Here is a 24,392-nt window from a genome sequence, read left to right on the forward strand (position 1 = left end):
TTGCACAATTAAATTAGCAAAATATGTGTAATGTCACACACTTTTAGGATATGCGATTGGTAGTTTTTTTGGTGGTTTCTTATTTAAGAATGTTGGTGGTCGAATGGCTCTAAGAATATATTCAGGACTCGCAGCACTTGCTGCTTTAGTGTACATTACACTTTATATTTTATACTTGAAACATGCAACGTTATCATTAGGTAAGAAATCAATCAATTAACTTGATTTGCCAAAATCTTTTTAGATTTTGAAGATATAAGAAACTTCCTTCTTGTTGCAGACATACAAAATAACGTTGAATGGAGAAAACCTGACGATGCACGAAGAGAATGTATTGTGGATGAAATGTAATGCGCGCATGTTTTATGTTACATTACATGTATGTATATCTTCTTTGTAAATAATAATATATTTTAGAAATTTTAATAAATGATATTTTAGTAAATGTTATGTTATAAAAGTTTAATTCAAATATATGAATAATATAAAGATATATACATTATACATAATTATTTTTATTTAATTCGCGATGTAGTGAACGTTATTTACGATTTGTTGAGGGCATATATTGCTTGATTATTTTATTACAAGTATTTTATATCTGTAAGAAATACTGCGATATAAAAGAGAAATGTATTACTATATCACATTGTTTATTTAAAATTTGGAGTAATGAGGATTGAAATAATTCGAAGAAAGATATATAATTATAGGATTATGTAATTAAATTATTTTATACCTGAATTATTTTTACTTTTGATATTCTTATATTTTTATTATTTTTATATTTGCTTATTGATGTTAAAATAAAACAATAAAATAGGAAAAAAAAATATATATATGTTTCATATCACTGATTTAATTAGTTAATAATTTTGTAGATTTTATATCAAAAATGAAATTAATTGTGCAAACAAGCTATTAAATTTATGACTTTATCTTTATGTGCGTGACAATTAAGCTTTATTTAACGATTAAATGTACTATATATATGAAAATAATAATTAATACACTATATATTAAAGATTCTATTCAAATGTGTTTATGCAAATATTGATGAACATTGCAATATCATTTGTATTATGTAATTATAATTATAAAAAGCATCATGATGATAACGAAATGTTTAGAGTAATAGAATAAAATAAACATTATGTTTTTTAACTTTGCTCAGTTTGCTATTTGAATTTAATATATATGTATATATAATTCGTGATTTCAAGCAGAACGTAATGCCAAAGTAACCTATAGTGGAAGAATCGTAATTTCTTTGTAATTTTATATCGTTATCACATTCTTATCTTAGGTTGCAAATACAGAATGTTATGATATCGCCAGATGTTTCGTAATCGCAAGTTCTTTGAGCAATTTAGAATTGATTCTATTATAATTTGATTTTCACGATAATTATTTTTATTGATAATAGCTTGTAGCGATATTAAATCGCGAAAACCATCAGTACGTTCCGCGAGATATTCGCCTTATCAATCTCCCTCGTGATAAATCTCGTTTAAGTAAGCATCAAAAGTGTACAGTGCGCGTCATTGAACGATTTATTAGATTCACGTGTGTGTCGTACAATGATCGAAATAACGAGGGGCAATGTTTTGCGCGACGATCAGTACGTTTAATGGTCATTCGAGATCGCGGTTTTAAGAGATCATCCCATTGTACGGCGCGTCACCATCAAAGTCACCATTGTCGCATCCATTTAATTCTGTCGAGCATATCGTGATCGTCGTTTAATTTTAGTGCATTGCGTCAGTGCAAGACACGACGCGCTTTCTCGTTAAAAAAGGAAGTATAGTGCTCGCGTCTATATAGTGAACGCTAAGACATTTATGACGCGTCAAAGCTCTCGACTGTTGTATACACAGTCTTCTCATTTAAGCTGTATTGTATTTCACTTACTAATATATATATGTTGCAAGCAATTCCGATTTCTAGCGCTGCCAAAATCTGCTGCGTCGAGTTTGAACAAATTTTGAAACGGCTAAAATTTTGATGCCAACAGCAGTAATATCAACGCACGTTCTGGAAAGCAGCTTTTTAGTTGCGCTTGCTACTTTCTCCTTGGTGGTTCTCCGTACGTTCCTCTCTGTCGAAGCCTTAATTAATATTCCGGTTTATTCCTATCGCGTGCATCTCGTTCCATAAGTGCAGAAAGTGCAGCAGGCACATCTATTCGATACACATATACAACTGTGGGTGCTTTCATCGCTCCGACATTGAAACCGTATCGCTGAGAGCATGCGGCCTATCGAGTGATTAAGAGCTGGAGGCTCACTCTACGAACGAAAAATCGTCGGAGTGTGAGCTTGACGCTGAATGTGCAGGCGACCTGAACACAGTGAGTTCATCGACGACCTCCTTCTTTGAGAAAAAATAATAATTGCGACGATTCCACGAAAAATGTGGTGGACGAGTGAGAACTTATCGCGAGCCTTCTTAAAAACCTTTGAATCTGCCTGAAACGTGCATCGATTCTTTTGACACAGATGACATGCAGATGATGATCGTGGTATCGTGTAACGCCATTTTAGAATCGTTTGTAATGTAATCGTTTGAAGTTTTTACAAGCAATACTTCGAGATTATCGATATATCGCGGATCGAGAAAATTTAAATTCAAAATGCGTGCACAGTGCTGACGATAATTTTCGAATGAAAATATCAAATGTACGTGTAATCTTTATGTTAAGCCGTTTACTATGATCGCGTCGTGTAATACACTTGTAAAATATTTTCTGTGACATTTCCACGTCATATTATTACGTATATTCATCATACATATTATTCTAGTAAGTAAGTTTATTAATTATTACATTTGACATTATTAGTTTGCAGCATGGCGACAATTTAGCATGAGAAAACGCCGAAGTAGATACGTGAGATAATGAGCTACGAGATTTGCTGGGCTTTGTCGATATCTGTCTGCACTCATAAATATAAATCATGAAAATTAATTATACACAACTGCCTATAAAGGCGCATTATTTCTTTTTTATGGCTGGTGAGTAATCATAAAATGTATAATGTCTTTAAATATCTCACATTTTAAAGATCTAACTTTCATAAAGAATATATAAATATAAAAATATTCGTAACATTAAAAAATAATAAGAACATACTTTGGTTTATATTCAATGTTAAGAAAACTCTACATAATTAATGTACTCTTATTATACAAAAAACCTATACAGTAATTACGAAAATATTATAAACTAAGTTGTTAATAATTTAATAAATTAGATATTTTTAATATTATTAAGTATTTATGAGTATACAATTATTGATTTTATTTTAGCTATGGGTCCTATATTGCCGTTTCTGCCAGTTTACGGCAAGCAGCTTGGTGTTTCGCCATTAATTATGGGTAGCATCACCGCGATTCTGCCTATTTTATTTCTGATTGCGAAACCAGCATTTGGCTTTGTCGTGGACTATTTCCGCGCCTGGAGAAAATCGATATTTATAGCGCTGCTTGCCGTAACAAGTAGCTGCTATATTTTTATGTACTTTTTACCGGCTCTGCCCGGTCCACTTCTGCCAGATCACCAGTTTCAAAATGTTTCCTGTGCGTCTTTACCGTTTTGCGATATGGACAATGTAATTTCTAATTTTCTTACACATATTTTAGATAATAAAATTCCTATAACAATTGATTAAAAACTGAGAGTTTACTTCCATGAAAGTAAATTTATTTTTATATATAAAACAAATTTTACATATGATTTATAAGTTTCTGAAAATTTCAATTAGTTTCGAAATACTAAGTCTTTAAAAATATCTGTATTATAAAATGCTTAACAGTATATTTTTTAAGTTATTTATTTTTCTTTTAAGCATACTTCAGCAATGGCATCGTGTAACGGTAGAAAAGATACTACATGTCATTGGATATGCAAGGATGCGAATTTTTCTACGAGATTATCTTTTCACGAATTTAAAAAGGAAGCAGATATTTCATCGGATACCACATGCTTATTAAATATTGATGAGATGCCATTGTGTCATGGAGAAACTATAGTGAACAATCATAGCTGTAATGTTACTTGCGATAATTTTGAAGATAATCGTTGTCTATATACATCCATTACCTTCTGGGGATTCGTGCTCTTAATGTCTCTCGGTAATATCGGTTTTAATGTTTCCAATTGCATAAGCGACGCAATATGCTTTGACATATTAGGTAAGTGATTTGTAGGAATATATTAAATATTTTATACAGTGCAGCTATATATGTGAAATATAAAAATGCCTGCATGTACATACAACTCAAATTTCTACGATATAAACGATTTAACAATAATTTTATATATTAATTCAAATAAAAGAGAAATATTTTCCACAACAAATCTTACCTTCCTCAGGTGAAGGTGGACAAATGGGGTACGGCAGACAGCGAGTATGGGGCACAATCGGTTTCGGTATAGCAGCACTTTTAGCTGGGTTCACAGTAGATTTATGGTCGCAAGGGGATATCTACAAAACTTACACACCGGCGTTTCTCCTTGTGCTTGTATTTACATCCGTCGATTTGATCTGTTGCAGAAAGTTAGAGGTGATTACATTATGGATTAAGAAGAAAGAAATTAAACGAAATGAACGGTAGCACGGTTTTCCTCTTATGATTTTCATCTTACATTGTATATCCTTATTACAGTTACCGCTCATGTCAGGCTCGTCGAGCATAGTGAAAGACATATGGACTCTTTTGAAATTGAAACCTATTGTTATATTTTTATGTTTTGCCACCCTTGCGGGTATCTTGGATAGCTTTATGATTTACTTTTTGTTCTGGTAAATCTTTATTTCTATTAATACATGTATTCTTTTATTTACCCGTCGTATAAAATTTCGAAATTTAATTAGGCCGAATTATATTCAGTGTTATAGTTTATTGTCCTTAGGTATTTGGAAGATCTTGCTATGGCGACCGGTTATATGAGCGAAATTAAATTAATAGAAGGTCTAATCGTAGCCGCACAGACTCTCGGTGGCGAGATAATATTCTTCTCTCTATCTGGTAAATTATTTCTCTATCACAGTTTGTGGCATGTAGATCGTTTGCATAATTAAAGATATCGCTACGTATAATGTTGAATCTTTTTTTTTTTCAGGCAAAATACTAAAGAAATTTGGGTACGGTTACACCTTTACATTTTGTTTTGTATGCTACGCGTTGCGGCTGGGACTAATATCTCTTGCTCCAACGCCATGGTGGGTGTTTCCCGTGGAATTTTTCATGCAAGGACCAACATATGCGCTTTGCTATACAACAATAGTGGCATACGCGAGCGCAGTATCACCACCCGGCACATCAGCTACTGTTCAAGGAATTGTGGCAGGGATGGATGACGGTTTAGGGAATTAGTTAATTCCTTAATTATCAAGAATCATTTTGTAACAAGGAGAATGTACATACACAATTAGTAATATAAATATATTCTTTCCTAATCAATCAAAGTTTATCATCGCTGAAATATTGCAATATCTTCAGGTTTCGCGATAGGCAGTTTAATTGGAGGTATTTTATACAAGAAAGTCGGTGGTGCAACGACTTTAAAAATATTTTCAGTACTAGCGGCATTTTCTGCATTCATGTATTTTATTCTTCACATTTTGTACTTAAAACATAAAACACCAGGTAAGGAGTCAAGTAATTTTAATTCACGGAATACGGCTTTTTACTATTATTTTTTAGAACATTGTAAAAAAGGTACTTTTTTTTATTACAGACACACGAAATAATGTTGAATGGAGGAAACCTGACGACGCTCAAAAGCACTGCGATGTAGCTGAATGATACGTATTGCATTTTATACATCAAACCCAGATAGTACAGAGAGTTCAAAAAGAATTCAGTCAAATGTCATCAATTTCTGAAAGAAAAACAAAAAAATTTTCTGGAAAAGAATTAATTCTTTTTACACCTGAAAATGAACTCATTGCATTGATGACATACAATTATAAATATATATACAAATAAATTCTTTCTGAACTCTAGATACCGGGAAAAACATATATATGTATATATAAGTTACACCCGATATACATATATACATATATCAAAAATATATTTTATCTTTATTGTAAATGATACTAAAAATTAATGTTTTAATTTTTTATATATATATGTAAAAGATATATATACATATAATAAAAATAAAAATATTAATGCAAGACATATTATATCAAATTAATATAAAAATTCTTCGTCATGTAATAATTTTCATTTTTATCTGAAAACGTAAACGTAAACGTACGTCATTTAAAGATATAAGTTAAAGTAAATCGCATTTTATTCTACATGAACTTAAAAAAGTATCTCTTTCCTCTTCCGGGTGAAATAAAATTATTATTAGTTTTTCATCTTTTATTATTTTAAATAAAATAATGATAAATGAAAAAACAAAAAGGAAAACAAAAAATTATTCTATTTTATTTAAAATTTGAAAGAATGATACCGAATAACGTGTCGCATGTCACGTGGGAACTGGGAGATGCGCTAAAAACACTGAACTACAATTTTATGGTTAGAAAGATGACAGATACTTGGCGTTTGGATGTTTTGCCGAGCGATGTACTGTTGCTAATCTTCGATTATTGCAATGAATACGATTTGTTGCGGCTCAGTGAAGTGTGCAAGCGATTTTATGAGATCATACGATCAGATGTGGCCTGGGTCGAGAAGAGTAAAAGATATCTCGCCACGAATCAAGCGACGAAAAGATTTCGTGAAAGGTTAGGCTGCGTTTAACCTCTACTTCATCTTTTTCTGGAATTTCTCTCTTTGTTTATTAAATTTGGACTTTGAATGAAGTAAATTTAACTACGAACGTAATAGTCGTTCAATATATACGATGGATAACGAGATATTCTTATTTCTTGCTGTGTATTTAACGTGCATGTCTACAAGACACTACAGCATTTACATATGTATGAAGGAATAAAATAAAAATTAAAAAATTGTTACTTCAAGGTGTCTCACAATATTGCGTCCACGTGCAACGTGGCGCGTATCTTACAACTGGCATTATGGAATATACAAAAAAAAAACGATATTTACGCGGAAAACAAGACTCATGCCATGGTTAAAATTGTCAAACAATATACTTTGGTGGTGCGGTGGTAATCAACTTGTTGGCTTTAATCGAAGCGACGAAAGACAATTAGATGAACTTTTAATAGAAGATATATATGAAAAAGACGATTTCTATTATATAGAACAATACACAGGAGGTGACATCTGCAAATTCGTTCTTTGGAAAAACTTCATCATATGTGGCTATACGTATGTATATATATTTAGCTAATTATATGTGTTTTCATCATTTTTTATTTCTACCATATTTAAACCTTCATACTTAAAAAAAAAACTCGACAGAAACGGCACTATACTCTATTTTTTGAGAAAGTTTTCTGAGAAAGTTGAAAAAAACAAATATTTCATTGTAAATGGACTTTTGAACAATCGGTCTTGCGTCAATGCTATAGATGCTACATCGGAGAATGTTATTGCGGGTTTAGAATGTGGTACGATAAAGGTAAGGTTTGAAGAATCTGCTTTCTGATGCGGTATGGCAGCGTACAATAAGATTCACATTTTCGTTTAGATACAGAGACATCCAGATATGGATAGGCCCGTTTACGACGAAGAGATCTGTATAAGACTAATGGATAAAGTGCAATCGCTCTCAGTTAATCCTACGGCAACAAAATTTGCCGTCGGCTCGTCCGGAATTTCTGACGTTTCACCACTACATGTAATCGATATCGAGCGGTAATATTGCAATTAATTGATCACCATCGAAATTTATAAATTGGATACGATTTTAATGCGTATCGAATAATTTGCAAAAAACTAACAGAGAGATTTCAGTTACACAACAGTTGATACAATGCGACACGCGTGGAAACACGGCGCTGGAATATTAGACATGGTATGGGATGATCCCAACACTTTACTCACTTGTGGCTATGACACGTACATCCGAAAATGGGACTTGAGGTGAGATATTTCGACTGCTCGATCTATTCGATCGATTGACTATTTTAACATGTAACATTAACAACTGTGATTGTAGAACTGGAAAATGCGTTTGCTCGTGGGCGGATCCAACCGACGCAACATTGTATTGCATTTCATCCGATCATCAGTACACCATGGTGACAGGGACGCAGTATAATTGTTTAGCTGTCCTGTGGGATCAGAGGAAGAGTGATTTTGTTCAGGTTTTTATCAACTTTAAACGCGATGATACAGCGCTTTATACATTGCAAGTTGTTTATGATTAAACTTTTTTCTTCAATATTTCTAGCTGTATTACATGACTTCATCATCGCGATCGTCATCTCGATGCTCACGCAGCCCAATCTACTCTGTACAATTTGATAACGTACATCTGTACTGCGCTACAGATAGGCACGTGAGGGAATTGAACTTCTCAGAAACCCGTTCAAAAAATCAGAAGTTTGATTACAAGTCACTGTATCCGTCATGTGGATTGCTGGGCAGCTGCAGGTAGAGTCGAATAAAAAGTTTTCGTGCTGGAAATTTAATTGCAATTTGTGACGACAGACATGGAAGATACGAAGGACGAAATCAAATTCTGGGAATATTGAATAGTGTCATGTACTTTGTAAAAAGTGGTGCATGTTTTTAAATATGAAAACGGCGATATACTTTACCATAAACTATAATGATACGTATTGCAATTATTGTGCTATATATAATTATATGTCAATACTTTATAGCTGTAATTAATATACCAACTTGTGTTCGTATGACATTTTTTTCTAGATATTTCACCTTGAAGTATTGACACATAATTAAGAATTAGCCTGTATAATAAAGTCAATTGTATTGCAACAATATTATTTACGATTTATTATTACTGCGATGCATACACAAAAGCAAAGACGATATAATTTTTCCTATATATATATATATATAACGTTTATAAAATAATAAAAAAAAACAATTTTTTTCGCACGATGGCAAAGAATTTGTTGGATTAATAAGCTTTGCGTTTCCGTTTAACTGTGGACTACTTTCACCATAAAATTATTACAGCGTAAAGACTTAATAAAACTTGAAATGTTATGAAATAAATATATTAATTCATGGCATTAAATATTGCAAATGCCAATGTTAATCATTTTAGATGAAAGAAAAAAAGGCATTTGTTACGATAGCGTCTGCAAAATATATCCTTACTCTACATTTTATTCGTGTATTTAAAACTCAATCTTGTTTAAAAGAGATACAACATTTTATATCCCAAAACCAATATTAAGTATCTCATTAAGTAGCCTTGTAAGAGGATCATTTATATATATTCTTGTTCTCTTTAACTCATCAAAGCATCGTTCGAATCATGTAATTGAGAATACCACCGTGTTTGAAGTAAGTTAAGTCAACTTCCGTATCAAATCGTGCTATCACGTCGAATTTCTTGCCATTGTCTGTGCTCACAGTAATCTTTTCTCCGGGTTGACAATTCGTGGGGATCGCGATGTCATATTGCTCGTAACCGGTTAATCCCAAGGTCTCTGCGTTTTCTCCAGGGAGATACTGTAGCGGAACAATGCCCATACCCACAAGGTTGGATCTGCAAACAAATAAAAAAAATTTTAATGTAGATACGCATTAAATTGTAAATTACGTTTAAAAAGTGAATTCTTAATATTTTTTTTTCTTAAAATTGTTTACTTTAAACACAAGGTAATTCTTGACTAAATCTGGGAGAAAAAAAACTTATTACAAATCTGTAAAAAGCTGTACTTAAATTTGATCGAAAGTAAATAATAGTTTGAAAAGTTTATATAAAATAGTGTGGACTAACAAAAGCACTTGCCTGTGTATTCTTTCATATGACTCTGCTATGACTGCTCGAATACCGAGTAGATATGGTCCTTTGGCGGCCCAATCTCTGGAAGATCCGGATCCGTATTCTTTGCCAACTAAAGCGATCAAAGACGTCCCGTCTTTCGTGTATTTCTCGGCCGCATCGAATACGTCCATCTAAAAACATTCAACCAGTTATTAACACGTTCGCGCTACCGATACATATTCTGAAAAAACTCCGTAGATAATGTCACTTTTTAAGTAGTTCTATTCAATATATTTAAATCATATATTTAAAAAAATGCAAAATGTACGTATGATAATCTGTGAGGATCGAAACGGATTAATATTAAACGAATGTTAAATTTTTGAAATTATCATGCAAGCGGCGGGAAATCAATGCACAGAGCGAGAAAGCAAACATATAGTAATACCTCTTCATTAGTTGGAATGTAAATTGTTCGTGGTCCTGCTTTACCAATGAATTTATTCACGAGACGAATGTTAGCGAATGTGCCCCGCGCCATCACGGCGTCGTTTCCTCTGCGCGAGCCGTAAGAATTGAAATCTTTCGGCGTCAAGCTGAAAACGAGGATCATTGTCAGAAATTCGGCCAGTTCGCATGTCGTGCGTTGTCTCCGCTATCTCCATTGATGTCAAACTTACCCTCGATTGGCTAGATATCTGGCTGCTGGCGAATTACGCGCGATACTGCCCGCCGGGCTAATATGATCGGTCGTAACGGAATCTCCAAGATTTACGAGCACTCGCGCTTTTGTGACCGATTTTATTGGCGGTAGCTCCTGTAAGACCGTTTTCACTTTACAAATTAAAATTTTACAAGGACACAATTATTCCTTAGCGCATAAATGTCTTCAGTAATAATTTTTAAGATTTTTTTCAATCCGATTAGTCTGACAAAAATTTCAAGATCAAATATTTTAAGTACTCAGAGTGCGATAGATTATACATCTAATGACCTTCTGCAAGTTATCGAAGTATGGTGGATCTTTGATGTACGTAGAATCAATGTCCCACGGATACAGTTTGCCGTCAGGTGCCACTAAGTTTGCCCAATTATCGCTGCCATGTTCGATTTTACCATAGACTTCTTTGAACATGGCTGGAATGACGTATTTCTGCTCGACGGCTTGAATTTCCGCTCTGGTCGGCCAGATATCTTGCAAAAATATTGGAGTACCATCGGCTTTGCGACCTTGAAGATAACAGAAACTTCATGTAAATTATGTATTTTATACGTCTCTATAAATCCAAAACAAAAAAAATTTCACATCTTACCTAGTGGTTGCTTCTCAAAGTCAAAGTCCACAGTGCCGGCAATGGCATAGGCTATCACCAGAAGTGGGGACGCTAAGTAATTCGCCCGGGTATTCGGATGGACTCTACCTTCAAAGTTTCTATTGCCTGACAAAACTCCACAGCAAACGAGTTCATTCTACAAGATATATATTTAACGTTAGTTTATATGTAAAAATATCATAATCGTCGATAATTTATCGAATTATTTCTACCTTTTTTGCGAAAATTGAGGGAGTTTCAAGTACAGTGAGAATTCAAATATAGAATCGGCCAATTATTATACCTTTTCAATAGTCTCGACTATAGCGTCAGGAAGCGGGCCACTGTTTCCGATACAGGTCATACATCCGTAACCCACAATGTCGAAGCCTAATTTCGTTAGATACGGAATAACACCGCTTTCCTGGAGATAATAAGTAACGACTCCTGAGCCAGGCGACAATGATGTTTTTATATATGGCTCAACGCTCAAGCCAGCTTCCACCGCCTTTTTAGCAAGAAGACCTGTGTATCAGAACAGCATATCTTACATATTATTAATTTACAACAATTTTCATAAAACTGCGCTTTATTTCTTTTACAATTAAATAGTAGCGCTGTTTAAATTTTCACATTAACAATAAAAAAACTAAATGTTTATATTTCTTTCTCTTTGTTTATGCAACAGTGTTCCATTTTTAATTTAAATTTCAAAGTATAAAGCTTTTTTTTTTAGACAAAATGTTTAAGCTAATAATATTTTAATAATTATTTTAAAGCATTACTTTCGTTTTTAATTTTATTTCGGATTCAGCAGCGCTTTTAAAGTCTAAGAATTCGTGAGAATGCGTTAACAAAAGTCGATAACTCTAGATCTTCAAAGTAGCGCTAACAAGCTCTATTTCGCGATTCTATTTAACGTTTTTTTGCAAATATTTTGCATAAATGTAATAAATTATAAAATGTTATGTGTAACATTATGTATAACTGTAACAAATTTTTTTGGAAAAATTCGTAACATACCTGCACCAAGCATAACGCTAGGATTGCTAGTATTCGTACAGCTAGTAATAGCCGCAATGACTACCGAGCCATGTTTCAATTCGTACTCTTTCTCTTCGTATTTAAACTTCCCCACGGAATTCACCTTCGCTGGAGTTAAACCGTAGCCTTTGAAGCCTATCTGTTATAAAAAAAATCGTCAATTCATTATTTATTTCAATAATTAGAGGAAAATTTATTTATGCTTAAGTATATAAAATCCATTAAGAATTCTTTTCGTGGTAATGATATTCAGTTTCTTATTATCTCTGGAAAAGTTCATTAGATCAATGCTGAATAAATGTAAATGTAAAGGAATGTTCAGCTTCGGAAGAAAAAGAAGATTAAACGTCTATCTGAATTAATAACATACATTATAAATTCGAATTTATACTTTTAAACTTTTAACGCGCACGAAAAAGTAAATTAGATTTTTATTACGATGAAACTCGTATATAATTAACAAGCTAAAAATTGTACGCTTCTTTTTATATGATTTATCGTTCCAAGCCGTTCGTATTATTTGTTGTCCCATAAATTTGGCAGGTTTAATGCGTCGAATGGCATGGCGGAATTCATTGCCCGATACACGATTTGCTGAAGAAGCAGTAAACGAATCTCGCAACGATCTTTAAGCAATCACGAGGTCTACGACCTCGTGCTCACCTTACGCGTGCACAATCCAACAATGACGTTCCAGTAATGACAAGTATTTTTAGATGAAAAAAACTGATAAACAAGTTATACGTTATAAATATTGAGGAAAAGACAGATGCAAATCAATAAGATTATATTTTTAATTAAGAGCAGCAATAAAGATACAAAACTAAAAAATGTCCGTAATATGAAAATGCATTATATTTATTGTAATTATAGCAATCATATCAAATGATATTATATTTGATATAGTACTTTTACTGCGAGTATTATTAATTGTTTAATATTATTTCTATTTTGCAGAGATATGTACTTTAAAAGTACTTGACATTAATCGCGATCGAAATATGCTAAACAGAAGATGCAAATATTTCTTTTAACATATTGATCACTAACATATAATAAAATAACATTTTTACATAATCAATTTGATTACAATGGTAATTGAATCGAGGATTCCCATTAAAAAAAAAAATTCTATCGTTTTCCGTAAACATATTCCTTTCTAAGCCCTAGGCACCGTGCCTTGATGAAATCCGAGCTCTTTCTATATACCAGCATGCACGACAAACGATGGCTCATTTGCAATGAAATGTGTGAGCTTTGCAAAACGAATGTAGTAGGATGTTGTATCAGCAATTTCAGCGCGAGCTCTGAATACGTCTTCCAGAACTTATGCGAAGTGTGACCAAAGACTCTTGTCTTCTCCGACGAGGCGGACGGATCGATCGATCAATGGTATGTGCGTACGAATTATTTCTTTCTTCATAAATTGTTAAGTGCCACACACGCATTCTCCTACATCTTATTGACTTCTTGAAGAATAGGAGAGTCACGTGTTCAACAATCCACTTGTATCATAAATATCAAAAATTTCAAGCGATTTGATATGTGCAATTGTTCTCATGAGATAATACAGGAAGATTTTTTTTAAATGTATATATTGTATATAGCAATCAAAATTTTTGAGATAAGATAAACGTAGCAGAGATTTATTAATTTTGTTGATTTTAAATAAAGCCTCATATCTTGTAGTTATTATCTATTATAGAAAACAACGATGACACAGCTAATAACGATTAAATTGTAAATAAGGCTTGTATCCAAATAATTAAAAATGCTTCCAAATGCTTCCAAATAATAAAAAAATTAATACAAGCAAATGAATAATAATTTAATGTTATTAGAATATTTTTAAATTAATGATCCTGTCATTAAATATATCTTGTCATAAGATATTAAAATTGTTTCAAAGTTTGTAAAATTTCTTAAATTTAATACAATTCAAAATTCTCATTATACAAAAGATTCTAAATTGATAGAAAAAATTATTATCGTAATTTGATACGGGTTTAATTTAAAATTTTTGACTTTATACCGATAAAAGTATATTTCTCATTGCTCTTCAATATCAGCCTCAATTGGAGAGGAATTGAATTTCATGCGGAAGAAGCGTTAGCTTTGTGATTCACGTGGATGAGTTTCTTCGGCAAATGTCCTTGTGCCTGTCATAGGCCAGGTAACGCGACGCCAATGTTGAACATTTCGAATAGAAATCGATCGGCACGTTCTTAAACACGTATTGTTTCCGTTCGTTGAGCGATCATTCGCCGCGGTTCGCTTATCGGATTAAGACCGCGACTTTCTCGATGTGACCGCGAGTTAAGTAATATAATAATTTGCTTGATAAACATTTTTTACGTTTCGTATGCTTTTCGTATGTTTAATGAAATTCTCTGCAGTGCCATAAAACTGTACATCGATCTGGATTGCATCAGTAGCAATCCAGATTCATTGTTGTAAAAGTTATTACGAAACATAATTTTCAAAAATTTGTCATAATTTTTTGTTTCTTGTGGATCATCTGGTTGAAAATTTAGTGTTAAATATTAGTGATAAATACTTAGGAGATTATATATCATTAAATTTAATAAAAGAGCAAGAAGTCAGAAATAGAGATAAAGGTTTCTATAAAAGAGCCTGATAAGACGACTACAGGTGTCAGCAGTTCATTTACAATGAGCAACAAATCCAAGTACTGAATTCTTTGTTAGTGCGATCCTTTTTATCTAATTTGCTAGTAAATCTGTGTCGTGTAAATATTATAGTTCGGCATTGTGTTCTGCGATTTTAAAGATGAAGAGATCTCGATGACTATTGGAGATATTATCAACAAACAATTATTGTGAGTATCGATGGGCATTTATAATAATTTTGGATATCTATCCAAATCTTTATCTTGTGTGTAACAAGTTTTAAATTTGAAGAAATATCCAATAGGTGAAAATTTTCTTGAAATAATCAGAATAGCTGAAACAGCTGAGTTTTCCTTAATCTGTTTTCAACATTTGAAAGAAATTTTTGTTAATATTTAGGAAAAAAATTGAATATTATTAGGATTCATGGATTCGACCGATATCAGCATTGCATAGAGGATTATATTGTTGGATGCGATCGTATCCGGTAAGGTTGTAATGGAAACTTCACCGGGTGATGATTGCATCCAATATCAAATCCTACTTCTGACGTTTAGAGCGCTACGTGCATATTACTTTCCTAAGTATTGCTGTTAAGATCGAGTATGTGACTGGTACACAAGTGAGAATTTGTGACAATTGTGACTAGATCATATACTCGTCTTTAATGGTAAGAGATATCGCAGGAAAAAAAAATCACTTTACATCTCGTTCATTTATCTTTGGTGATCTGACTATATGTCGAATTGAAATATCATAAAGCTAGATCAGCAAAGGAAAGATGCTCGAGGCATAGCAACAAGGAACACCGTTGACGATCACATATCAACGGTAATGGACACGCTTTTCGCAGCAATTTAATAATAGTATCACTAATACATGTGAAACATATATATCTCTATCGAGCTTGTTTTACCGCAACGTTAACATATCAAAGAATCTCTATTATAAATCGACGTATAAGAATCGCTGCCGTCTTAAAAAAAAAAAAAAAAAAAAAAAAACCTTCGATTTGACTATTTACGTAATACTGCATTGTCGTGAAAGTAGATAACTTTCGGTCGCAGAGTCCAAAGGGACTTTTATTGTGATATGTTAATATAAACTAATCATATCACAGTAATAAGTTACCTAGTTTTCTGTCGATTATTCTCATTTTTATTCATATGTTTTTTTTTCCAGTAAAAGAGTACCACGCAACTTTTTAGAAAAAAAATAGGATTAAATTAATTTTATCTTTAGCCGACAGAACGGAGGTACAGCATGAGATGAATGTAATCCAGGCTGACTTACATTTCTAAAGTCACTGGGTAATATTCGTCCCTTGTATGTACCAAATAATCATCTTTCCTAGAATACTCGTATTGTTATACGTGCTTCATGTATGTACAACGCATCATCGACAATTAGTATTACGATTCATTTTATTAAGTAATGAAATAAATTTGCTCGTGAGTGCAATCTATTTCGTATAGAAATCTTTAGAGCACCAACCTTGTTCACAAGACAATTTCTGAAGTCAATTTGCATGTCGGATACTGAAACTCTGTCATGAGGTCTTTTAGGTCCGCTGACACTCGAAACTACAGTGTTCAAATCCAACGTGACCACCTCGGAGAAGACGGGATCTTGGCTTGGGTCGTCATAATTCCTCAACATACGTACGTTTTTAAGATATTTCTCAATATTATCAATGTGTTCTTCGGATCGACCTAGAGTATAAAAGAAAAATATATTTATATATTGTGTAAAATATCGTTAAAAGTAATCACATATTGAAGGCTATTTATAAAAATATGCAATAATCGATAGAAAATTTTACCTGTTTGTCTGAGATATGCCAAACTTTGTTCATCTACTGCAAAAAAGCCCACAGTTGCGCCATATTCCGGGCACATATTAGAAATAGTAGCACGGTCCGCGATACTTAGCTGCGCTACGCCGGGTCCAAAGAATTCGACAAATTTTCCAACCACTCCAATTTGTCGAAGATTCTGTAAATGTAAATATTATAAGTTTACAAGCTTATAATATTTAATCTAATTATATTATAATTGATATTTTTTAATATTATTATATAAAAAAATATACTGCTATGTGCAAACTTATCCATTAAAAAAAATTAATAAAATCGTATCTATAAAGATATATAAAACATCTAATTACAATAAAAATATCTCTAAAAAGCTTCAAATTTTTAATAATCTAAATGAAAAAAAAAAACATTCACCTTTGTAATAGTTAGAACAAGATCGGTAGATGTGGCATATTGATTCAGTACACCTTCCAATTTGTATCCCACGACTTTTGGTATTAACATAGAAATCGCTTGACCAAGCATAACAGCCTCTGCTTCAATACCACCGACTCCCCATCCAAGTACACCCAGACCATTGACCATGGTTGTGTGAGAATCAGTGCCAACTACGCTGTCAGGGTACAGAAGGTCGTTGGTGTCGAATACTACTCTCGCCAGGTATTCCAAATTCACTTGATGCACGATACCGCTTCCGGGAGGTACGATTAACATATTTTTAAATGCCTTTGCGCCCCATTTGAGAAACATGAAACGTTCTTTGTTTCTCTCAAATTCAAGCTCTTCATTCTTTTTTAAGGCATCATTGCTGAAACACGCATGACAGTCAGATTTATATATAGATTAAATTATCTGGGAATGTATAATACAAAAATAAAAATAAAATTCTCGCGTTGTATTCGTATCTCTTTATTATCAAGCATATTACGTAAAACTTTTTCTCTTACGCATGCAACATTGCAGTAGTTAAATTTTTTTCAGTTTATGTGATAACCTTTGACACTTCCTATTATTATCATCAAAAATCAAAACATGGTTGATGAAGCAATGAACCGTACCTTCTTGTAAAATCAGCCTGTATCGAATGATCGATTACAAGGTCCGATGGACAAACTGGATTAATTTTATCAGCATCACCGCCGAGTCTCTTCACAGCATCTCTCATCGCCGCAAAATCCACGACTGCCGGTACTCCAGTAAAGTCCTGTTTGCAATTTGATAAACAGCATTAAGTATATTTTTTGCACATGACTAAAACTGATAAAATTTAAAAATTTTGAAGAGACTTCTTTACCTGCAATATAACTCTTGCTGGCTTAAAGGCCACTTCAACTCCATCCTTGATTTGATTGTTTTCCCAATCCAAAATTTTTTCAACATCTGTTTTTGTTACTTGGAAATTGTCACAATTACGGACAGCACTTTCCAGGAGAACTCGAATGGAAAATGGTAGTCTGTCTGTAAGGTAAACATCGAATACATTTAAATAATTATCCACTGAATATAAAAATGAATGACAAACAAAAATTTTACCATATTTTGTGCCAAAACTGCCAATATCATAATATTGGCAGTCTTTTAATCCAATTTTGATGGATTTTAATAGACTCTTGTAAGGATTTATCTCTGAAATAAAGAAAAATATAATTATATAGTTTATTTTCATTATATAAATTAAAAAATATGTAAAACAGAAATATATAATTTTGACATTTTCATTAATTATAATATTAAAATAAAAAAAAGTTATGCAATTTGATAACAGAAAACAAAATACAATTTTTTCCTATTTAATATATTTTCTTTTAAATTTAATTAACGATATGAGGATTCCTAAATATTATAAAAATAACAGATAAAAATATTTAGTAGACTGTAATTATATTAAATAAACTCTTCAAATTTTAAAATCATTTTTATATGTTGCAACTTTTGTCATCATGAATTAAAACATCCATGCCCCTAAATTCACGTCACAATAAATAATTAAGAAACTATAATATTTTTACGGTGCTCTTCTCGCGCTTATATCGATACGAAGGATATGTAATCCTTAAAAAATTAGCTTCTTCTAAAATCTGAACATTTTATTACTGATGTGTTGCAATTAACTTTTATCTTGGCTCACTTAGAAGACCCATGAGTTTTAATTCCTTTAAATTCGGATACTATTACGGGATGTGCGAATTAACATTTTTCACTAGAACAAATTGATCTGATGTAACCAGATGGCGGTCAACAAATCCGTTGTCCTCGATTGTTTACGTTTTATTTTCCAACAAAAGAATAGCAACAAACAGACACACATCTCTCTACTTACCAGCCATGATTGTCACTGAACAAGTCACGTCGGCCCCGTCGCGCGATATACGTATGTAGCGGCTTATACCGAGTGTCCCAGAAACACCGATATTCGCGCGGTACGATTTCCTCGACAATTTTATACGCGGTTAACGTGCGTTGCGCAAACGCGGGGAGGGAGGGGGAGAGAGACGGGGAGGGGAGGGAACGATTCTGTGGACCGCAATAAATTTTTTTTCTCAAAACAAAGCCGGGCGCCGAGCGCGTGAAGGAAAGAGAAAAAGTACGGAACGAAGAGAGAAACACGATGAAATGCAAGTTCCGCCAGGTTACGTAATGCACGACACCTCCCCCGAGTTAATTCGGTGCATAATCCGCTCGCGCGGTACAATTTGCGACGGAGAGGAAGGGCAAAGTTCAATTACCGCGTAATGAGAGATTATAATGAAATTCGTTGAGCGACTGAAGCGACGCTCGGTACATGGGGCCGATCACGTGGTACGCGTGTGCGCGGCGCGATTAATCGCGCGCGGCGCGAATGTCGATTGTCGCGATCTGTCAGACTGCACGTAGCGACGCGAACGCGATCTTCGAGCGGCGCCCGCGTGATAACCTGATCGCAATCGCGCGTTGGTTCTTCCTTCGACGTCGAATTGCTTTTTTTTTTTTACGAAAACTGCTGGTTTTTGCGGATCTCGCGCGTCGATTGGTTTCGCGAGCGTCACGCGAGAATCGCGAGGATGGAACGAAACTTGGTGAAAACATTGGATGACACGTAAGTGGTGCACGTGTAGGTTAGGAAACGATCTGTCTCGGAGCGAGCTTTTTCAACATTTTCGAATTTCTAATCGCTAATAACGAATATTGTGTCGTGAATATTACTTGATATTATTCAATTGTACGTCCACCTTTGTTTTTTATGATATCTATCTTGTATCTTGTTATTAATCAGTCTTTTAATCAGTATGTATATATGTATACAATAAGTGTTTTTGTGTCCTGTAGGTATGATAAGGAAGGCGTCGTTGGCTGCGTCTTGGCTGATCACGCCGGTCTCTGCCTAGGAGGTAATAAGTCAAAGATGCAAATTGAGAAAATTTAAATTACAAGAAAATTGCAATCGCATGAAGTTCATGCATGACAGAAACAAAAAGGCCTGTTCTTTATAGTCGAATACTGGCTGCACTAGTTTACAGTTTATCTTTCTCCTTCTACATTGGAAGAAGAAAGATAAACTTTGAACTGGTGCAGCTATAAGGAAGTTTGGCTATAAGGAACAGGCCTAAAATCATAAATAAACTTTTGCAGTCAAGGGCGATGCATCGAGCGACAGTGCTGGGTTGATAGCGGCCATAGCGGATCTAGTTGCTAAACTGGAGCCGAAATCTGGATCGCCAATTATATCGCTTCAAAATGATAATAGGTAAGTGAAATGTCGACAAGTTTTTCGCGATATTTTTAAACATAAAATTTCTAAACACAAAAAATGTGCTTCACTCTGATTTTCAGGCAGTGCATTATACTTCGTAAGGAACCCGTAGTCGGTGCTATATACAAAGACATGTCGACTTGAAATAATCGCTATTGCATATATGGCTGAAACTTATTTATATCCGAAATAAGATGTCTTTTTTACAAAAATATTTTATTATTTAGATATTAAGTATACGCGAATGGTTAATAAGAGGAGACTTAATATGTCTGAGAATCTTATCTAAGATTCTCATCGTTTAGAGATTTATAATAAATTTCAACTAGCTGTAGAAAAAAATAACTGTTTATATATGATCTTTTAGCATTTTACAAGATCTTGCAATGAATCTGTAGTTGATTTATACACAAATCATAAATAAAATAATTTAAAGTACATGTTTATAGGATTCAGTCACTCTTTTTCTGTTTGCTTCTTCTTTCGTACCACTTGTTAGTGGCGAGCTTGATTAATTCATGATTTTCATATAGCCAAGACACAAGTACAACCATGAACATTGTTATGCCAATCAGTAGATGTAATGCTTTTTCAGCTGGGAAGAAGTAAGCCTGAAACGGAAGAGATTATCTTAACATTATATTCTTCCTCGTGCATACGTATATAAAGTCACATCAAGGATACTTTACGTGCGACAAATTGGTGACGAACGCTGCGACGAGTAGACACGTGGAGAACATGGGCTTTGGCACCAATCCGCGTAATGGACGGTAGACCGTGTCCTGGTGTCTCTTATTGATAAATTTCGCCGAGTGTATGATTCTCAGGCTCATGTTCACGCAGTTGCCGAAGATAAAGCCGACCGGGCCGAACCAAGTGGCAAACAGATACGACGCGCCCAGGAACGCGATCGACTGGTAGACCATGATCAAGTTGCTCTTGTTTATGGTCGCACTGTCGGCCGTTGCGTTAGTGTAGCATTCGGTCACGCCATTGATTCCCAGCAGTAACACGGCGAGACAGTGCGCCCTCAGCAAGAGAACAGGTAAGGGTAAGGTCAGTTTTGACCCGCCGTACAACCAGAGCAACAAGCTCGAGTAAGACTGGCCGAATACTAGGACGATCAGACCGATACACGTAACGACGGAGCACAGATGCGTCAACACATTCACACTCTCTTGTACCGTTACCTGAAAATATCATGATTCATAAATATGTACCGTCGTGGACAGATCGCGGTTGCGACACTTTTTTTTATAGATTTCAAAACACTAATATTTTGTAAATGCGAACCACGATTGGTGTTATACTGTCTCTAAGACTAAAGATAGATCGTGGTTCGCATTTGCAAAATATTAATTACCTATAAAATATATATTTTGTATATTAAATATATATTAGAAACCTATTAAAAAAAAGTGTCGCAACCGCGATTTGTCCACGACTGTACGTAAAATTTTATAGTAAATATAAGGAAGGGTGCAACGGAAGCTCACTGGATTCTGATCGGATATCCTTTTATCCCTTTTTACCATCTGCGTGAAATAAAAGTATCCACTATCCTCGATTGGACGGAAAATAAATCTAGCAGCTAGCGAGCCCATATTGTTCACAATCTCGTAGACACCCTTAAAGGAAAAAAAAATTAGCGCATGATGACGATATTGTAGCATACATTGACACAAACCTGTTCTGTAAACGTCAATACTGGTATTATGGTCATGATCAATCTTTCGCCTTCTGTCAAAATCTGCTTTAATATCCCTTGTCTAAAGAAGCTCCATGTGAGAACAGTCAACTTTCTATCGAGATAGGAATCCTACGGAGTAACTGTTGTACTTTGTTCTTACAAGATGATAATATATAAAACAAGGCATTTAATACATACATCATTTTCTAGCTCGCCCGGTAAAAAATCTTTTATGGCGTGAAAAGGAAACTCCCTCATCACGTACTCGTCACTACTGTCTTTCAAGGACATTCTTCGTTTCTGCGAGCATTCGTTCAGTTTCTTGATGTGATGGTGAAAGTATGCGTAATGGCTGGTTGTGTAAAATACTGCCGCAACAAGCTGAGCGATGCCGAACGCGAGTAACGCGTTCTCCGGATGGTACAATATTAGCGGGACAAACGTCATAGTGCGAATAACGATCATGATAGTGTCCAGAATTATCTGGAAGAACAAATATGATAGTGGAACGTGACTATGTTTTGAAGATCTTACGTGTTTTTTTTTCAATTTCCTTACTTTAAGTCTAACGAAGAGAAATGCGCTCGCGACTAATTGAACGACTAAGGAAGACAATTCTATGATACACGACAGTCCGACTGCCAAAACTGCAAACGTGTAGTACGGTGGTAACGTCTCTGTGGTGGAGAGCAGGAACAACCAAATGTATCCAAACAGGAAGGACATCGCAACGCATATGGGTACTCTAAAAATGCATTAATTAATCCATACAATTTTGTTACAGGAGAATGATTGAATCCCTCAGAAACTGAACTGATTGATATTTTTTCATAAATTTCTTAATTTCAATAGCACACGATTAGGTTTTACAATTTTATCAATTTTTTTCCATTTTTTTATTTCATTTGGGACTGATCAGTTTAGTTTCAAAGATATCATAGTAATAAGTGAACTAACGTTAGCCAAAGTAGATTCACAACTTGGGCCCAATTATGCTCCGCCGTGTTAGTCAGACATGCTTTCATAAACGGCTCGCGTGACAGGAACAGTATCATGGATTCCAGTAGGAGTAGTCTCACATTAATAACGCCGAGGACTGCCTGGCCCACATGACGGACAACAAATGCGTTCAGGACAAATGTAACGCAGCGACAGAATATCTGCGGAAGAAGAGTCGGTTTCTGTGAAATCTTGCATGGCGTGACATCCGTCAATGTACGTAGAAGTATATTATATCTCTGGTCGGTGCTCTTAGATTGAAACGAATTTGGACATCGTGCAGGGTATATCTTGGTGCAAATACAGCGAGATCCCTCGAGGGAGCACTTCAGGACATTCGGGTCGTTCGCAAATTAAGGAACTCTCCTACGCAACACCGGTTTTGTCAGCGTACCTGAAATATAATGCTGAACGAAGCGTTTTCCAGGCTGCTCTTCAGGATGTTCGGCGGCATTTTCAGATCGATTCGACAGAAGCATGAGAATATTTCGAGATTCCCGCCGGGAGACGTGGAGAAACGTCAACACAGCCCCTTCGAGGTTAGGTGAGGTTATGTGAGATGACTACAATCATGGGGACAACGAGACAACGTTTGTCGATCATCTCTCCTCGGTTTCATACGTGTCACCGAACCCTTTATTTGCATAAGATCAATTTCGCTATCACAAAAAGAAAGGGGCGACAACCGCGATCAGCGTGATAACATTTCGTGACGTAACCACATCGTAATGCATGGTTTACACGATGGCACGATGCTATTTTCGTTTCATCACGGAGAGAAAATCACCTTCGTGTAAACTGACCTCGTCGCCGATTGAGGATGACGACCAAAGCTCGATTAAATTTCAATTAATTTAATCAGTGATTGATTTGTCAGGTAATCGTAATACTATTGCGTAATATTTACATTTTACATACATAGATCTATTAATTTTGTTTAATTTTAATATAATATATAAAAGAAATAGAGACTGTATGAATTAATTGTATATATATAGTTGAAAATTAATAAGTAATTCTATCGATTATAAGTAGCTGTATCATTTTTTTAATATAAAATATAATTTATTAATTTTTTGTTGTTTTTAACATATATAAAAATGAAGCAATATTAAAGTATGACGATCATTAATATAATTAAATATAATATTAGCGTAAGTAATCAATCAATCGGTTAAATTACTGATTAAGTTAATTGAAATTTGATAGGTATTTAATGATTTCCTGGACTTTGTGAACATTATATATAGTAATCTCCAAAGTGGATGATATCCGATCCTGAATCGATATAGGAGTGCCCAGGAATTAATGAGATAAAACAAATTCCGAAGA

At 34.2% G+C, this 24,392-nt stretch overlaps 5 protein-coding genes across 8 annotated transcripts; 3 read left to right on the top strand and 2 right to left on the bottom strand.

Annotated features, from left to right (window-relative positions):
• Positions 1 to 1,341: 1,341 nt before the first annotated feature.
• On the top strand, positions 1,342 to 5,890 carry LOC105460000 (major facilitator superfamily domain-containing protein 6). Of its 3 annotated transcripts, none has more exons than XM_011706415.1 (10): positions 1,342 to 2,350; positions 2,840 to 3,012; positions 3,307 to 3,608; positions 3,846 to 4,191; positions 4,373 to 4,563; positions 4,666 to 4,802; positions 4,913 to 5,028; positions 5,123 to 5,368; positions 5,503 to 5,649; positions 5,741 to 5,890. In XM_011706415.1, the coding sequence occupies exons 2-10, from the start codon at positions 2,955 to 2,957 to the stop codon at positions 5,806 to 5,808; spliced, it is 1,611 nt and encodes a 536-aa protein (XP_011704717.1). In that variant the 5' UTR covers positions 1,342 to 2,350; positions 2,840 to 2,954; the 3' UTR covers positions 5,809 to 5,890. The 3 variants fall into 3 exon arrangements, with proteins under 3 accessions (XP_011704717.1, XP_011704719.1, XP_011704718.1); XM_011706417.1 differs by lacking the exon at positions 1,342 to 2,350 and adding an exon at positions 2,357 to 2,521; XM_011706416.1 differs by lacking the exon at positions 1,342 to 2,350 and adding an exon at positions 2,528 to 2,678.
• A 347-nt stretch (positions 5,891 to 6,237) lies between these two features.
• LOC105460002 (F-box/WD repeat-containing protein 4-like) lies at positions 6,238 to 8,879 on the top strand. The gene is made up of 7 exons (XM_011706421.1): positions 6,238 to 6,746; positions 6,985 to 7,296; positions 7,390 to 7,549; positions 7,619 to 7,785; positions 7,885 to 8,013; positions 8,090 to 8,237; positions 8,324 to 8,879. The coding sequence occupies exons 1-7, from the start codon at positions 6,406 to 6,408 to the stop codon at positions 8,528 to 8,530; spliced, it is 1,464 nt and encodes a 487-aa protein (XP_011704723.1). The 5' UTR covers positions 6,238 to 6,405; the 3' UTR covers positions 8,531 to 8,879.
• LOC105460001 (cytoplasmic aconitate hydratase-like) lies at positions 8,869 to 19,066 on the bottom strand. 2 transcript variants are annotated; one of them, XM_011706420.1, is made up of 15 exons: positions 18,962 to 19,066; positions 18,175 to 18,267; positions 17,936 to 18,099; positions 17,700 to 17,845; positions 17,056 to 17,449; positions 16,648 to 16,819; positions 16,320 to 16,537; positions 12,175 to 12,334; positions 11,456 to 11,676; positions 11,152 to 11,308; positions 10,833 to 11,068; positions 10,519 to 10,655; positions 10,287 to 10,434; positions 9,863 to 10,029; positions 8,869 to 9,616 (listed from the first exon to the last, which is right to left on the bottom strand). In XM_011706420.1, the coding sequence occupies exons 1-15, from the start codon at positions 18,966 to 18,968 to the stop codon at positions 9,364 to 9,366; spliced, it is 2,673 nt and encodes an 890-aa protein (XP_011704722.1). In that variant the 5' UTR covers positions 18,969 to 19,066; the 3' UTR covers positions 8,869 to 9,363. The 2 variants fall into 2 exon arrangements, with proteins under 2 accessions (XP_011704722.1, XP_011704721.1); XM_011706419.1 differs by lacking the exon at positions 18,962 to 19,066 and adding an exon at positions 18,770 to 18,924.
• A 407-nt stretch (positions 19,067 to 19,473) lies between these two features.
• LOC105460004 lies at positions 19,474 to 20,809 on the top strand. The gene is made up of 4 exons (XM_011706423.1): positions 19,474 to 19,717; positions 19,948 to 20,009; positions 20,251 to 20,365; positions 20,452 to 20,809. The coding sequence occupies exons 1-4, from the start codon at positions 19,683 to 19,685 to the stop codon at positions 20,513 to 20,515; spliced, it is 276 nt and encodes a 91-aa protein (XP_011704725.1). The 5' UTR covers positions 19,474 to 19,682; the 3' UTR covers positions 20,516 to 20,809.
• Positions 20,702 to 23,932, bottom strand: LOC105460003 (protein RFT1 homolog). Its single transcript, XM_011706422.1, has 8 exons — positions 23,455 to 23,932; positions 23,019 to 23,221; positions 22,620 to 22,806; positions 22,260 to 22,544; positions 22,059 to 22,190; positions 21,868 to 21,999; positions 21,061 to 21,561; positions 20,702 to 20,982 (listed from the first exon to the last, which is right to left on the bottom strand). The coding sequence occupies exons 1-8, from the start codon at positions 23,512 to 23,514 to the stop codon at positions 20,824 to 20,826; spliced, it is 1,659 nt and encodes a 552-aa protein (XP_011704724.1). The 5' UTR covers positions 23,515 to 23,932; the 3' UTR covers positions 20,702 to 20,823.
• Between the last annotated feature and the right edge of the window lie 460 nt (positions 23,933 to 24,392).

Source organism: Wasmannia auropunctata, unplaced genomic scaffold (genome assembly GCF_000956235.1).
Source record: "Wasmannia auropunctata unplaced genomic scaffold, wasmannia.A_1.0 LD333475.1, whole genome shotgun sequence".
Taxonomy (NCBI): domain Eukaryota; kingdom Metazoa; phylum Arthropoda; class Insecta; order Hymenoptera; family Formicidae; genus Wasmannia; species Wasmannia auropunctata.